Source organism: Rhyacophila brunnea, unplaced genomic scaffold (genome assembly GCF_057557595.1).
Source record: "Rhyacophila brunnea isolate RB1 unplaced genomic scaffold, BYU_Rbru_1.0 scaffold_13, whole genome shotgun sequence".
NCBI lineage: Eukaryota > Metazoa > Arthropoda > Insecta > Trichoptera > Rhyacophilidae > Rhyacophila > Rhyacophila brunnea.
Window position 1 is genome coordinate 40,598,581 of NW_028232785.1, and position 17,529 is coordinate 40,616,109.

Consider the following 17,529-nt stretch of genomic DNA (forward strand, 5'->3'; position numbering starts at 1 on the left):
TCGACAGTTTCATATACCTTGGTTCTCTCGACATAATGTTATTACAGAAGAAATCAACAAAAGAATCATGTCTGCGAATAAATGCTACTTTGGCCTGTTAAGACATTTTAAGTCCCGCATACTATCTCCCCGAACTAAAAGCACTCTTTAGAAGACACTTGTTAAGCCAGTGCTCACATACGCATCGGAAAGCTGGACATTAACTCTGCGGAATGAACGAGCCATGAACATTTTTGAAAGAAAAATTCTCCGCCGTATATATGGACCGATCAGAGACGGCACCAATTGGAGGAGAAGATAGAATGCTAAGCTTTACGGGCTGTACGGCTGATTGCAGCGCAGTTCAATCAATCAAGATTGGGAGACTGCGATGGCTAGGTCATGTACATCGTATGAATGACAATGAACCGGCAAAGTGAGTGATGTCCAGCAATCTAATCGGGCGTAGAAGAAGAGGCAGGCCAAAGATTCGCTGGTTGGATGGAGCTGCCAGTGACTGCCGTATTTTGGGGGTACCAAATTGGAAAGCGGCCACACTAGATAGGGGCAGGCAGTGGCGAAGACTCCAAACTAGGCGATTATTTAAAGCCTACCTTCTTAAGAAAAATAATTTTTATTTTCATGTTGACGTATTTATATAATTACAAATAATAATATATTCAATATGCCCAAAGACATCTATCGTAAAATTGTCATAATTTTACGATCTTTTCCAATATTTCAATAAGCACCATCTATGGCATCTCTCGAAAGTTTAAAAAATAGAACACACCGCGTTTCGCTTCACATATTATATATGTATAGGATTATTTTCGCGTGAAACGACGGGTTTTTCAATATGAAGTTTTTTTCTCATTATTTCAAAATGTCTGGCGTCCCGCATACAAATGTACAAGCTGTTTCGTTAGCGCTTACGTCGCGAGAGCGCATTTATTCAAAATAATTAATAAGAAGGTAATTTAAAAAAAAATATTTCTATGTGTTTAAATCACATAAATATGTATTGATTGTTGTTAAAAATATAAAATAATTTATCTCGTGATTTTTATTTATTTATTAGTTCACTCGTTAGACAATTAAGATATCTGATATTGTACCTACCTAAGTCTGTGTTTTAAATATAGATGTATTTTAAAATGTCTAGTTTTACGGGTTAAATTATAAATTGTTATTGAACATAATACAATACAGCAACGGATATTTTCATAGATGATAGGTAATATATTTTGAGCGTAAATGTTACGTTTATAAATGTTTAGGAAAATACATAAGTAATTCAAGCCAATTGCTTATTTTTATGAACTAATTATAACAAACCAATTAAGCTTTTGAAATTTCTTCGTTTTAGCGTACCTATTCATCAGTAGTAATATTGGGTTATCTTCTTATTTCCCGCAAATATATCTGACATGCATGGTTACTCCCACAGCCTACTTCTTTCAAAAAGTCACCCTTCGCCACTGGGGGCAGGTCAAGGGAGGTGTTGGAGGAGGCCAAGACCCACACCGGGTTGTCGCGCCCCTGATGATGATGACCTCCACCCTTTGCTAATGATATAATATTGACCCAAACCACTACGAATTATGTCGATCTTCGGCGGTTGAAACTGGGGTAGCCCTTTTTACGTTTCTAATATTTTTCATATACGTATTCTGCACAAACACTTTAATTTTCAACCAAGACTTATTGTGAAGAATTTCCGGAAACTGTTTGAGCAGGGCATCACATTCATGCTTCCTCGGAGGCGTTAAGTTCTCTATATGTATCTTGAAGAACGACAAGACCACAAACTTCTGGTTTTCCGTCCAATGAATCAGATGTCTTTTATCTTTCTTAATTTTAACATTTTGGTCCCCTTTCTTCGGAGCAGCAGTCGTATCTTCAACGTTGCCGTCTAAACCGATTTTATTTGCATTCTTCCCGTCCACTTTAGTCTTTGCAACAAGCTTAGTAATATCAATTCTCCAATACTTTTCAACGAGCTCTATCATGGTTTGTAAATTCAATTTGGCTTCCTCCTGAGTGACGTTCGACGGAAGTTCTCTCTTTCGATCGCACACCATAGACATCGCGATTTCGCAACTCTGTTTTAACAGATTCGATATATCCATAGACAAAAAGGCACTCATGAATATTTTCTTTTCACTATCATACTTTGCCACGATTTTTGCAGCTTCTAAAAACATGTCATAATTCTTCGGATGCAACGCGTCAAATAAATCAAAAATTGACGGATCAATTAATTTCACCTGTATTAAAATTTTAGCCAACTCTCTCATTTTTCTCGAAGTGACGTAAACCAAATTCTTCTTAGTGTATTGTTTCAAATGGCGAGCTCCGAATTCGCAAATCAGCGGGTCTTTTTTGGCTACCAGCGACGTCTCATCGGGTCGCATCCGTGAAAACACATTGACTGTCAACATATGATCGACTTTCAAATTCTTAACCATGAAATTCTGCGCTTCCACCATAACATTTTTGGACTTTGAATCTGCCTTTCCGATGCACTTCTTTCGATGCCTCCAAAGTTGACGAGCGGAATAGTACCCAAGGCAATCCACACACGGTAAAAAATTCTTTGCGTATGGTAAATTTGATTTTTTTACCGGTTTCGTACAAGTCACTGAATTGATTATATAGTTTCCTTTTTTTCTAAGCAATGTAATGAGATGTTTCCGTTCGCACGAATTGGCCGGATGTGAATTTATCCGTTTGACTTCCTTTTCTGTTCGATGATTCCTGTTGATGTGTCTAGAGAAATTGCCGACCAGCGATTCGCAGAAGAAGCAAAACGTATCTCTGCGACCGTACTTCTTGTCTGAATGTTCTCCTTGTCTATAAGGAGCACGGGACGCTGTTGTCTTTTTTGATTGAGTTTTGGGTGACGGCCTTGAAGATCTTGAAGAACGCGTCCGACTCTAAAAATAAGAGATGGCGTCAGTAGATTCTTTTATTTTGAAGTTATACTTCTTTTGGCGCGTTTGGAAAATCAGATCAGAGTCTATTTTTGGCGTGTGACATGTAACACATAATTTATTTATTCAATCGATTGGATTCGAACCACCGATTGTTCGGTTATCAGCCGAACGCACTACCTTTACGCCACAGTATGATACTCCAATCGTGACGATTATAGAGTATAATATTATAGTTTAGAATTGTTCCGTTGCCTAGGCAGCGAATTTATTATTGTCGGCCATTTGCAATTTTTTACGTAAACAAACGATTAAGCGTCAGTTGGTACTTTAAAAATAAAAACAACGAGAAACCATTATATAATTTAGTATTATAAGTTAAAGTGTATAGAAATAAACCAACGGCGTTCCAATAAGCGGTCCTTTTTCTTGAGTGTGTAATTTAACAAGATAATTAAGAGCTAGTCGAAGAATCTAGTTTATCACAAGTTTTGTTTTTGTTTTGTTACGCCAAAGAAGTATAACTTCTAATAACATATATGCACATAAGTACACACACCGATATTTTATTTTATTTATTAAGGAAACAAACAGTTACATATTGATTACAAAAATTTAAAATTTAATAATGAAAAGTTACGACAACCAGCAAAGTTAAGCCTAACAGGATAGAGAGTATGAATAACATAAATATAAAGAAATTACAACAGAAAAATGAGGAAGAATAATAAATAATTAAATTGTATGCAAAAAAGTAACATTTTCCATTTATACAAAAATTTGGAGATGGCGCGTTTAAATGAATCAGTGGGTCTATTCTATACTTATCGAACACTAAAGTGATAAATAGTATCAAACTTAGGGTAGGTTTGTATCAAAATATTAGCACTTATTACTAACAATTACACGAAGTTGGTTTTTATTGTTGCAATGAGTGCGATATTTTTAACAGCAGCAAGATAGGTGCTGTTAAAATATAGCACTTATTGCAACAATAAAAACCAACTTCGTGTAATTGTTAGTAATAAGTGCTAATATTTTGATACAAACCTACCCTAAGTTTGATAATATTTATCACTTTATCACTTTAGCGGTCGATAAGTATAGAATAGACCCACAGGTGAATTATTAAAAGGATCAACGGTGGAGAAATACATATTGTAATTTAAACAAGAGCGCCGAATAAAGGAGTTTTGTGCATAATTAGAATCGCTACGACTGACATGGTATAAAGTTTGGTTAGATATTTCTGTTTTGTAAGGAGTTTCAATTGGAGTGATCCAAGCATGCTAAAGCCGACTCGTACATCTAAACTCGCCTTGTCCGCCAGCCATAAATCAAACCTAGGAACGTCGTACCGATGTTGCATATGAAGACCGCACATATACGTGTCTAGCGACAGTTGCATGTAACTTATCGAAATGTGAATATGTATGGGATGCGGCGACCGGCGAGCTTCCGACGTTTAAGCAGGAATTACCAATTCGCAGCGTGTGCGTATACGTAACTGCAACTTTGGCGGCTTCGACTCGCAGCCCAAGACGCATGAGATTTTTTGCCAGCAACACTAGATGTTTTTTGTGAATAACGATGACGTTACATCGTCGTATTCGACATGTTGCAGACGAGACGAGTTTAGATGTGCGAGCTGGCTTAAATTTTAAGGGTTTCCCAAACTATCGGATGCCACGCTAGATATAAGAATTCAACTTTCTAATATTGTGCCTGATATCAAAAAGATTTGCAATTCAAGCACCCAAAATCATCAAAGTCATTAAAAACTTCATTCACATTCAATTTCTGTGTTAATAATTAATGTTTTTTCTCATTTTTATATTGATCTACAGTTGAACATGGTTATTACGATTACAAAAATAGCGAGATCTCGGATGTAATGAGGAAACATTCGTTGACATTTTAGTTTATGATTTTCTCCATATATTTATTCACTTTTATAATGTGCTACTTCTCGTGTATACCGAGCAAAACTGTTAATGTGTCGATCGTTTAAAAACAACATTTTCGACCCAAAGCAATAAAATCCGACCGTCGACCGATGCCGCCGGGATCGGATTACGTTTATGACACTAGTAAAGTGTCTAAGTACCTAATTGGTGTTTTCGCTGACAACATTGAAAAAGTAACCACGCATATGGTTGAAATATCATGTAAAAAATCCAAACTTTGTGAAGTCAGTAGGTACCTACCAGCACCGCTAAGAACTTCATTACAATAAACAACTTCTTTTGTAACTTATGAATGCCATGCTTGTTTCGGGGATTTTAACGATAGTTTTCAGATTTTTTATGTTCTATGCTTAAATAGAACGTGGCGCGAAATATGTTATATAACGATATAACGAGTAATGCTTATAAAGAGCAAATTCAGTCAGTCCCATCTTCCTCGTAATAACCAAGTTCGACTGTATATCTTTTACTACTGTTTTAGCTGATTCCGAAATTAGGCTAGATTTTAAATAATTAAAATTCAGACCATAGACAAATATATATCCAAAACAAAATACTTGAAGAATCGTTTTAGCCAATTTTGAAAGTAAGTGCTTCATAATATCGCACTGTGAGTGTAAAACCAAGGCATCGGCAAATTTTTCAATTTCGAGATTATATGCAAAACAACTGCAAAAGTCGTGAACTTGATAACGTAAAAGTGAAGTAACTGAAAGAACATGCAATATAATGTAGATATAAACCAAATATTATGGTTTTTTTTCAGAATCTCTATTTCTGAAATATGTCTATTGCAGATGCGTTGGTTTTACACCACAGTGCGATATATGGACGACCCCAATGGTAAATATCACTCTTTCCAACCCAAGATGGAGAATATACAGTATAACCTTGTTTTTACGTGCCCGCAATTCACGTTTTCCCGGCAATTGGGTATAATTTTTTCAGTCCAGATTGTATTTCAGTACATTTAATACCCGCATTTACGTTTTTCTTTCCCGCGATTTACGTCGGAAATATTCAAAATATGCGAGTTACATGCGCTTGACAATGATTGGGTCGTGACATTCGAACGGTGTAAGGTGTTTGGAGGGAAAACTCCGTGTCTTTAGAACGGCGCACGGTGATTGGTCGGCGAGCGAAGCTGTGATTAGCCCGAGTTCGGCGCATAACAAGGTGATTGGTCCATTGCTCGCCATCTTTTCTTTTGGCATCGTGTTTGTGTTTTGTATACACTCCATCTGTCATTATTCTGCCATCAGTCTTACAAGTTCGCGGTTTATTTATTTCATATTGCTTTCAGTTCGATTATTATTCATTTTTACGTCCTCATTCTTTCAAACACATAATGTCTAACCAAAGGAAAGCTTTGTCAGTGCAAGAGAAAATTTAAATTGAATGTCGTTTTTTTAGAAACAAAATTTAAATGTTCTTTTTTTCAATACCCCCCTTTTACATTTTCCCTCCAATTAGGTTTTTTTTTTCAGTCCCTTAAAAAACGTAAAATAGGGGTTAAACTGTAATTATATATCTCCATTTAGCGGAAGTATTTTGATATCTTTTAAAGAGAAATGGTCGGTCTGTTATAACAACTAGATTTACCATGGGCAAAAAGGAGCGAGATAAACTCACCGTGTTGATTCCGAAGTCTTCTGTGGCATTTGAATTCGATTGTTTTTCTTCTGTGAAAATAAAAATTGACAATTGATTATAAAATGTAGAGATAATAATATTGGGTTACTGCCAAAAGTTGGTAAGCTAAGTAAAATCAAACTGAATGTCACAATATTTATCGATTATTCTCCGTTATTAAAAACGATTTCTCGCGCTTGTCCTTGTAAAGGCTCAACCACACCAACAGACCAGTAGATCCAACGATTCATGCTGATCGTTGTGAGCAATCGTCATTATACTAAAAACAATTACAGGCAACAATTCGATCGTTTTGACCCCTGCTTATTTTTTTTTTTACAATTTGTTTTAATTAAAAAGAATATAATATGATATACATAATAGTGGTATCCAAGAAGTACAAAACGTCCGCAAGGTAGACCTAGAGGCCGCTGGATCAATGAAATGATAAAGTTCTGCGGAAGTGGAACATGGATCCTAAGTAAAAGAGAGATCGTGAAAATTATAGTAGCATAACGCGGTATGGAGAGGTGCATGCTGGGCATAATGCGAAAGAACAAAAAGAGGAATGAGTGGATAAGGAAGCAGACAAGGGTTTGCGATGTGATAGAGTTCATTAAAAGCCTCAAATGAAGATGGGCTGGACACATTGCTAGAAGAAGAGACAATCGTTGAACGAATTTAGTCATCCAGTGGTATCCAAGAGGTACAAAACGCTCGCAAGGTAGACCTAGAGGCCGCTGGATCAATGAAATGATAAAGTTCTGCGAAGTACGTGGCAACGCAATGCACATGACCAAGAGAAGTGGAAGCAGCTTGAAGTGGCCTTCATCCAGCAGTGGATAGATTCAGGCTGATGATGATGATACATTATAATAAAATTATGATGTGCTTAAGTCATTGGTTTTGTTCCATACTCAGTAAAGTGGGATATCTTAATTAGGGTTACATGTAAATTGTACTTACAACATTTCACCATGGCACAGTTTGCCGTGAGCTTTCTTATCAGAAAGAGATGACCGTATACTATACGGTTTCCAATTTTATTAGATTCAATTTAAACATTAATTCAATTTACATGGCTAATTTTGGCAAAATTTATGAATTCAAGAATGAAAACCTAACCTAACCTAACAAATAATCCAGTATATCAGCTATTTTCAAAATTTGCTTGCTGCTGGCTTCCTGTTAAGTGTAAACCGACAAGAACCATGTTTTAATTGGACATGACTTTTATGTCAGTACTATAATGACCCAAAGAGGTTGGATGGTCTTTAATATAGGCCATATATTAAATTTCCGATACAACATTTCACAGTGAAGTGTAATACAGTGAACTGCATACGTACAAGATTCCGGATACAATTAATTAGGTATATTAAAATATATATACCAGTGGCGAATAGTGCCTGTTGAAGGTAGGTAACTGAAAAAAAGTCCTAGGACAGCGATATTTAAAGTACTCTGAATTTTGTTAATTTTCAGTATTTTACAGAACAAAAAGGGCAGACACTAAAATCGATACAAAAAACTAATGCATAACCGCGATTTGAACTGAGGCTAGAAAATTGTACTGTCTTGGAAGTTCAGTGTTTAGTCTAAAGCAGTGCTCTGCAACCGGTGTGCCGTGAGACGATGCTAGATGTGCTGCGGTGCATTGCTTTAAAAAAAAACACAAATAATTTTGTATATTATACAATACTTAACTTAATAGCCAAATTTGCGACCGTGAAAAAATGAATGAATATTAATATGACGCCCATGATCGCCGAGTGGCTTACAATGTCGTGTGTCCCAGGTTTGAATCCTGGGTCTGGCAAATACACATATTGTTTTTCAATTTGTGTTTCGAGTATGGACCTTACACATATGGAGTACACAGGAAAAACAGGCATTTAAATGCCAATTTGTTCAACAGAGGAAATGTTCAAGAATGGTGGTTACATGTAAGTTGTACATATGCAGTTCATCGTGGGACACTTATTCGTGCGCCGCAGTACGTGAAACATGAGTTCGTATAACATTTTATCAAATGAGATCTTCGTTAAACATTTCACCGTGGAATACATTTGTACGTATCTAACAAAATGCGGCGATAGTTTGCAAATAGTACTGTTTCAATTAGATTAACCCTAACCTAACCTAATAAAGACATCTCATAAAATTCGCCACATGCTGTAGCATACATACTGATACCGCCTAAGCCATGGCATCCTCAGAGGATCCAAGGCCATGAGGCCTGAATCATCATTGGGCTGATTCATGCAAACATGAACAGATCGACTGCGAGGCAAATTTCTAGCCCGTAAGCTTAGATGTATGGAAATTTATAGTCACCCTTTTGCAAGTTCTACAAAATTTAATGAAATCATTCTAGCCCTTAATGTATGTAAAATCCTGCATTTTCTTTATACCTACATTAATTCTAGAAACAAGCAAAGTAAAACCTAGCGTCATTATAAATTTTATACGTATTCAATTTTAAACATACAAGCAAGCTGTAATTTAGTGCAGTAATGTTAATCCCAGCAAATGCAGTCCCTTTCAAAGCATGTACCTGGAAAAGGTCTGGTTGAATATTTCTGTGGTTAGCAAAAATTCTCAGAAATATGACACCCAATGTACCTACCAGCCAGGTACATAGGGTGTAAAGGCTGTCCTTTTGTCATTTTTCAGTGACAGAATTTGTAGATAATATTTTTAATTCTTGCCTGAGTTAACCTACTCCAAAAAGGTTGATTCATTCGGTTTTTGGTCTCTACACTCTGCAGACGTCGGCCGCGGCCGCTGGCGTCACCCGCCATTTTAAATTTAATTATCTTTTTTTTTTTTAATATTTTCTACGCTGTACTACTTGACTGTAAATGTATACCGACAAAAAAACGCCCTGTTTTCGCCTATAATTCCGCGTTGTCAATCAACATAAGCATGTCCCCGAAAGAAGCCAGCAGACGATATCACCGTGACATTGCATCATCATCAGGGGGGTCCAGCGCATCATCATCCTACAACCCCCCCCCCCTTTCGGAGGTGACAATACAAATATATGATAAATATTCAACGAAGAACTCGTCATTTGATTAAATGTTACACGAACTCATGTTTCACGTACTGCGGCGCACGGATAAGTGACCTGCGGTGAACTGTTTACGTACAAATTTCCGGATACGCAAGAATAATATCCCTTCATATAGCATGTAGGTTATTAGGCTTAATTTTAATTAGAGAGTGAATTATCAGAGTCAGACCTGAGCTATTCTGGCAATCGGTGACCTCTTTTTTCACGTCATTTTCGTTGATTGTTATATCGTCAATAAAACCGTCAGTAGTGCTCATTTCGGCATCTTCAACAAGACAAGGATCCCAATCTGACGAAGAATGTGTATCAGTAATGCCTAAATCCAGAGGGTCGACTTCGGTGCTAGAGTCAGTCATCTGTAAAAAATAAATTCCTGGGTGATAATATGATAATTAGTCGGTGGGCAGGACAAAGATAGAATATCGAGTTACGTTAGATAGAAATATACCTAATCAAAATGACTTGCAGACTAAATTTAAATTAAAATATATTGTTTATGATTTATGGCACTGCAACCCTTGACGGGTCGTGACCTCTGGCAATATCAGGTTGCTTTGACCAGTCCAGCAATCTTAATTTCGGCCGTCCACGTCTTCTCTGGCCATCAGGGGGTTGCGTACATAGGCCTTGCCGGTATATTTTCCGGCATTCTATGCACGTGACCGATCCATCAGTCTCTGCATTTTTATAAGCCACGCGATCATTTCACCCCTATACTTCTTCTTGGCCATATCCGCCCCTTAACTGGAGCATATGGACACCACGCGGCGCCTCCAAGAATCCCTGTCACTCGCCAGTCTTCTTGCTTCGTTCCAGGTCAAACCAGCATCCCGTAGCTCCGCCGTATACACTCAGTAGATTGTATTTAGCGGCCTTCCAGGATGCCGGAATCCGGTCGGCTTGAAGAACAGGCAAGCCAGGTTAAAGTTCTCTTCTGGCATCCGCAGCACGTGGCCGAGCCAGGTCCAACGTCACCTCTTCACTTTCAGCGTGATGAGAGGCTGCTTGGTACGTTCTCTTATCTCCTCATTGCTCCTAAAGTCATACCACCGCACACCCAGTATTCGTCGCAAACATCTGTTATCGAAGCTCAGCATATGGTTGCTCTGAGCCTTCGTAAGGTGCCATGATTCACTACCGTAAAGCAGCACCGTCAGAATGCAAGTGTCGAATAGGCGGCATTTGGTTTAGACCGAATACAATCGTGAGTCCCAGACATTTCGCATAGCTCTTTCTGCAAAATGCCATCTCCCGTGATGTGTACCCCCAGGTATTTGAAGCTGTCGACGCTCTCTATGTTTTGTCCACCGCTAATCAGAGGGAAATCTGGATCAGGACAGGTGCTATTGCACAAGACGTTGATTTTCAAACCAACGCGAGAGGAGTTGTTATGCAACCTGTCGATTGTCTCTTGAATGCCCTCGATTGAGTTGTCGAATAGGACAGCATCGTCGGCGTATTCCAGGTCGCATAGCTTCACCGTGGGGTATATACAGTGTGTACTTTTTCTTTCTTTCTTTTGACCATGTCCGATTCTAATTGGATCATATGTACAGTAGAACCTCGATATGACGGTCTAATGCGGGTGAAGGGGTGTCCGTTACAGCCGAAAGTCCGTTATATAAAAACACAAACAAAATCCTGTTTATTCGTCTTCGGTTTATACTTTCAATTTCAATTTATTTTTTTAACATATTGTGGACATTACAAATTATAAGTTTAAGACGTTCACAACATGACATGAAACATTATTATAGAGAAGAAAAGTAATAAAAGGGATAAAATTGGAAATATAAAGAGAACATAATATAGACATACAAAAGCAGTGAAAATACAGTTATACATCTATAGAAGTTCAAAGATAGAGAAAGAGAAGTTCAGATGTTGATATATTCCACCTATACTCATCCTCATATAGGTGGAATATATCAACATCCGAAGCGATTTAGTTGAACATAGTTATCACCCTCCCAATTTGCATTACCAGTGGCGGGTTGTTCTGAACCGCGGAAGAACAAACAACTGATGCTCCCGATTTCTAAGATAGTTATCAGGGACACACAAGTCAGCACTACCAAGAATGGCAGAGTTCTCATTTATACCTCGTATAAGTCGAAAAAAATACATAGCAAAATTAGGAAACCTTCTAAATTGCAGACTCGAGTATATACATAAGAGAAAGTCAGTTGGATAAAACCACGGAATATATCTATATATAATACCTGTTGTGGAGTGTCGTCAGTGTTCGATGTCGGCGCGCTTGCTTTCGGTAATCCTGCTTTGAAAACAGAATGGAGTTTTGTCCGCACTTTTGAAGTCTGCTGTTTTTTTATAATCAACTCTCTAAAATTACGAAGATGCATGTAATATAGTTGAAATTCGTTATCCAACGAACAAGCAATAAATGTTATTAGATCGTCGATATGTGATCTTATCACCGATAACTTTATTTTTGGGCGTGTTATGACTTCTTCCTCGCTATCTTCACTTCCGTCTTCATTTTCTAAGGTCATAACATCTATTTTGCTTTCAGCCATGATGCGATACCCGGCAGTGGCGAAGGGTAACTTTTAGAAAGCGGTAGACTGTGGAGATCTGAGAAAAAGAGCACACTTGTCAGGTATACTTACAAGAAATAACAAGCTAAGAGAGCAATGCAGAACCATCTGTCATAACTAAAATTTCCTTAGCACAAAGCACTATGCAGAAAGCCTGTCATAGTTATGATCGAGTTGCCGATGGTCCACCAGATCTTAAATAGATTCGTTCTGTAAGTATATATAAAATGTCTTTTCCATAATTTACGTAAATTATTTTGTAATAGTTAAAAAGTGACAATAATATGAAAACTATACAAAATATATTTTTTTTTTTTCGACCATGTCCGATCCTAATAGGATCATATGGGCCTCCACAGAGTAGAGGTTTGTATCAGCAGATTTTTGTTTTTTTACGAGAAATGGATGTCAGCCAATTGCTCAAGCTATTAAGTCCCATACCCTGACTCACACACAACTTGAAAATCAATATGTGTACTTGCCAGACCCATGATTCGAACCTGAGACCCACGGCGTGATAGTCCAACGCTTAAGCCGTGCGGCCACCGTGGGTGCCGGTATACCGGTATACAAAATAAATGCAATAACTATAAATACACCATTAATATTTAATTATAATACTTTTATGTATCCGTTATCAGTCATTATACGTGATTTCAAAGGCCACGTAAGCAATGTTCCCTGTAAGGTGTGCGCGCGCACGCCTACCTAAATGTGTCCGCACACATGTTTTCAACCCCTGCACAGTGCTCACACAAAAATAGTGTAAATGAAAGTTTCCTATGCCTGCTTTTAATTTTGCTCGAATGCACGAAACCACCACATGCATAATTCTTCAACTCATTTTTTGGAAAGCTAAGGCCAAGTGCGACTAATGCCTTAAAAATATAACTTTTAATGAAAAATTGTGTTAGTTTACCGCACCGGGTGACACTAACCCCCTAGTTACGCCACTGCTCAGATGCGTTAATGATCCGCACACACATTAGAGGGAACGTTGCACGTAAGATATTTTTTTAACATGGTAACACTAGTGTCAAGCACCGAACGAAATTATTTATCGATCTTCATATTTCTTTGGGGTGAAGTACAATTAGTAATACTAACAATAATGAATATTCTACGGACACGGATTTTTAAATGAATTTGTGTGTATGTACTACAATATAGACACGCGATTTTATTTTGACATCTCTGTCAGTGGTAAAGTGCACTGTCTTACTTGACCTAGTTTTTTCTGTAAAATTTACTCTCAAAATGACAGTTGACAAGTGGCCATTCGATATAATTAGCATGCTATTTAAATGTGGTAATTAAAAAGTAATTATCTAGTCAGCAGTCAAAATTAGTAAGTACGAATAATTTGTGCATTGGAGTCTAAGATATTAGGATATTGCTACTAATGAATGGGTACACATTAATGACAACGACACACTAATTCAATGAAACTTCAAAAACTCGTTGACGACAGAAAATTGAGCGAAGAGTTGAAATTACGTATTTTTCAAAACAATTATACTCATCAAAAATCATTTGATATAATTCATTTTTATTTTTCTACAGTCGAACTTGGTTATTATGAGGAAGATAGGACCGACTGAATTTGCTCGTTATAAGCATTACTCGTTAATCTGATAATCATCGTAAAAATCCCCGAAACAAGCATGGCATTCATAAACTACAGAAGAAGTTGTTTATTGTAATCGAGTGTTGAGCCGCCGGCGCTGGTAGGTACCTACTGACTTCACAAAGCTTGGATTTTTTACATGCAAATTCAACTACATGCGTTGATACTTTTTTAATGTTGTCGGCGAAAACACCAATTAGCTACTCAGACACTTTACTAGTGTCATAAACGTAATCCGATCCCGTCGGCATCGGTGCTTAGGGTCAAAAATGTTTGTTTTCAAAAGATCGACACATTGACAGTTTTGCTTGGTATACCTGGAGGCCAATTTTTGGAAGCGTTATGACCTGTTGCGCACACCTACTTCGATTGAAGTACCAAAATTGCGCAATCCTACTTCGATTGTAGTACCAAAATTGCATATTTAGTCAACCGGCAGTGCGGAGTGCAGTTTGATTTTGAAGTACACATGCTTTGCCGCTAGAGGCGCTGACGGTAAACGTCAGATATCTAATGTCAACGTAATATTGTAGAAGGCTATATGTACATCTATAGTGTTTTGTCTTTTACATATTAATTATTACCGTTGTTTTGTATTTAAATCCTCATTTAAGTATTTATTGTAATTTTGTAAAACAGTAAACATGTTTGTTCAATCTATATGTAATATTGTGATATTCCATCTTGACATTTTGTTGACACGGTGAAAATTTACATATTGACATGGACCGGGAGGTATAAGTGTGCCGAATGCTTGCTCACTCGCACTTATGGTTCAAAGGCTGATGCCGTTCGAAGCTATGAACACACAATATTTACTTTAAGTGTCGAGCCACACCGGGCGACTCTGGTCTCGAGACCAGTCGCGCGACTGGTCTCTTCGGGCGATTTACTCGGGCGACTTGCCGGCGACCATAGAGGTAGCCAATAATAATAATAATAATGCATGTACACGCAAGTATGCTAAAAATGCGGCGTGGCTGCCGGCGACTGGTCGCCTAGTGTGGCAGTGCTCAATACATAGCTATATGTTTTCATACACCGCGCTACCGATCGCCCGACCAGAGAGACCGGGAGACCAGACCGAGCGCAAGAACGAGATTTTACTGATCGCCGGACTTATTGCTTGCGCGACTACTGGGCGACCAGATGTGGCATGGTCCATATAACTGCATGCATTGGTCTGGACTCAGCGACTGGTCTCGAGACCAGAGTCGCCCGGTGTGGCTCGGCTCAAAAAATAAAAATTTTACCTGCTTCATTCAAAAATTGCTCTGCTGAGAAGTAGCGTGTTATAAAAGTGAATAAATGTATGGGTAAAATCGTAAACTAAAATGTCAACGAATGTTTCCTCATTACATCCGAGATCTCGCTATTTCCGTGATCGTAATAACCAAGTTCGACTGTATATGATTACAAGTCGGTTATGGGGAAGTCAGGCGGGAAATTTTGGCGAAATTCAGTTCATTTTTTCGTATGGCCGCTATGTCGAGTGACTTAAGGCTGTACCTCAGTTGAGGCACGGTCTAAAAAGATCGTGGCTAGGCGATGCGCGGATTGCGGGTCGCGGGTGCAAATGACGCATGCCAAATGAAATATAATTTGTCATATAAATACAACATACGTCCATTTTATGTTCTGTTTATTATTCTATTAGTAACAATAATAATATATTCATTGACATGTTTTCTTTTTCAAGTAAATGGGTAACGTTTTTAGTCATCTTTACACGATTTAAGAATTAATACGCCCGTCGCCATCACGAAACAAAGTGACGTGTTTCCAGCTCGACGTTCTCTCTCAGAATGCGAGCGATATAGTTCTTTTAGATATAGCGCCTATAGTTGAAAATTATTTGCCGTTTCACTGATGTATCACCTTAAGTCAGTCTATCGCATTGTATGCAATATGGTAGGTTCCTTCTGCTAAGCCTAAAACCTTTGCGAATAATATTGTTGTCATGACTGCACTTTGTCCAAAATAATAATTAGATAGGTACTTAATTTTAAAAAATAATTTCTATGGCGTTTAATTGCATATTAAAACATATAGAGGTACAAGTCGGTTATGGGGAAGCCAGCGGCAAACACATTTTGAAAATAGCTGATATACTGGATTATTTCTTAGGTTGGGTTAGGTTAAGTTGTCATTTTTGAATTTATGAATCTGTCCAAAATCGGCTTTGACAATTAACGCGGTTCCCGCCTGGCTTCTCCATAATCGACTTGTACCGAAATTTTCATACATTAGGATGCATCATTATCATGTACTAAGACATGGGTGGCCAACCTTTTCAGCAGCCGGGCCAGATTCTAAAAATGAGATTTCGTGCAACCGATTTTTTTTATTATACAAAACAAAAAATAAATAAGTATATATTATATTAATAAAATAAAACAAAAATGTGAATCAAACATATTTATTAGATTAGACTTTTTTAAATAATAAAAAATAAACTAAATAATATAAAAATAATAAATTTTAGTGAGAAGTTTGATTTTGTGTGGCAGAACTAAGTGCGTCAATATCGATATCGAGTGAGGTTGTTCCTACACGCAAACAGTTTTTCAAATGCACATCAGTGATTCGTGTTCTCACTTGGGATTTGATATGCTTCATCCGACTAAAAAGCTATTCACACGTGTGAGTGTTTCCAAATAGCGAAGTCATCATTAGAACATGTCTGTAAACTGCAGGAAATTTCTCCTTATCCAAATATGTTTAGTAAAACTCTTCCAAACAAACCTAATGGAATTTCTCCTTTAAATGTTCATCGCAACATATTTCACAATGTTCCATTTGTAAATTTCCCGGTAATAAATTCACGTCTACGGAGAATGGCGTTGCAAATGCAGCAAAAAGCACACAGTGCTTTTTAAAATCTTGAGCTAATATCGAATCTCAATTTGCGAAATTAACACGTCTAGCAGCGGCATTTGATATTATTTTTATTTTCTCACTCCTTCACGGGCCACAAGTTGACACCCAGTGGGCCGCACGAGGGCTGCGGGTTGGCCACCCATACACTAAGATTATATTAGGTCGGGGTAGGTTTGGTTAAGTTTGGTTTGGTCTAAAAATAAAATCTCGTGCGGCCATCTGCGGCATATTTACCAAATTATAGATGGAACAATGTGGTTCGAGGTGTGGAAATTCTAGGGAATGGCTGAAATTCTCTTGCAAACTATTTCGTAGAGGACTTGTACATAAAGTCTACAGCTGAATTATTAACATTTTTATGTCAGTTGTAGTCATTGTAGTGTTAAAAATTGGCGTGTTGTTAAAATACTTACATTTATATAGGATCAAGACGATTCGGTATCAGAAAGCGATTGATTTGGTTCATTTTTTACATCAACCATTATATTTTGAATTCATTTACTTTATCGATATTTTATCAAAACGTCAAATTAGACGTGAAAATGTCAAATGTATGCATTTGTTTATGTTTTTAAATTAGCTGAGCATATAATGGTAATATAAATTTATACTGCCAGCATTAAAAACACATTAAATAAAGACTATTGTAACATTTTGTACCTAATGTTATTGGTAATAACATGTCAAATATCTGTGTTTTTTTAGGTTAGGAAAGATGGCCACTGTGTACAAATGAAATAATCAGTGCTGCCAGCTTTAAATAAATTGCATTAACCATAGATCATATAATATAATAAAAAATAATTTATAATAATAAAATTCATCAATAAATTGGCTGGAAATAAGAAAATTATATTTTAAATACAATTAG

The 17,529-nt window shown here is 37.3% G+C and overlaps 1 protein-coding gene across 2 annotated transcripts; it reads right to left on the reverse strand.

Moving 5' to 3' along the window:
- Positions 1 to 851: 851 nt before the first annotated feature.
- Positions 852 to 17,381, reverse strand: LOC147077526 (uncharacterized). Of its 2 annotated transcripts, none has more exons than XM_085940852.1 (5): positions 17,072 to 17,381; positions 11,816 to 12,188; positions 9,763 to 9,949; positions 6,515 to 6,564; positions 852 to 2,918 (listed from the first exon to the last, which is right to left on the reverse strand). In XM_085940852.1, exons 2-5 carry the CDS (start codon positions 12,128 to 12,130, stop codon positions 1,575 to 1,577), a joined length of 1,896 nt encoding a protein of 631 aa, XP_085796978.1. In that variant the 5' UTR covers positions 12,131 to 12,188; positions 17,072 to 17,381; the 3' UTR covers positions 852 to 1,574. The 2 variants fall into 2 exon arrangements, with proteins under 2 accessions (XP_085796978.1, XP_085796979.1); XM_085940853.1 differs by having other exon boundaries at positions 986 to 2,918; positions 6,515 to 6,561.
- Between the last annotated feature and the right edge of the window lie 148 nt (positions 17,382 to 17,529).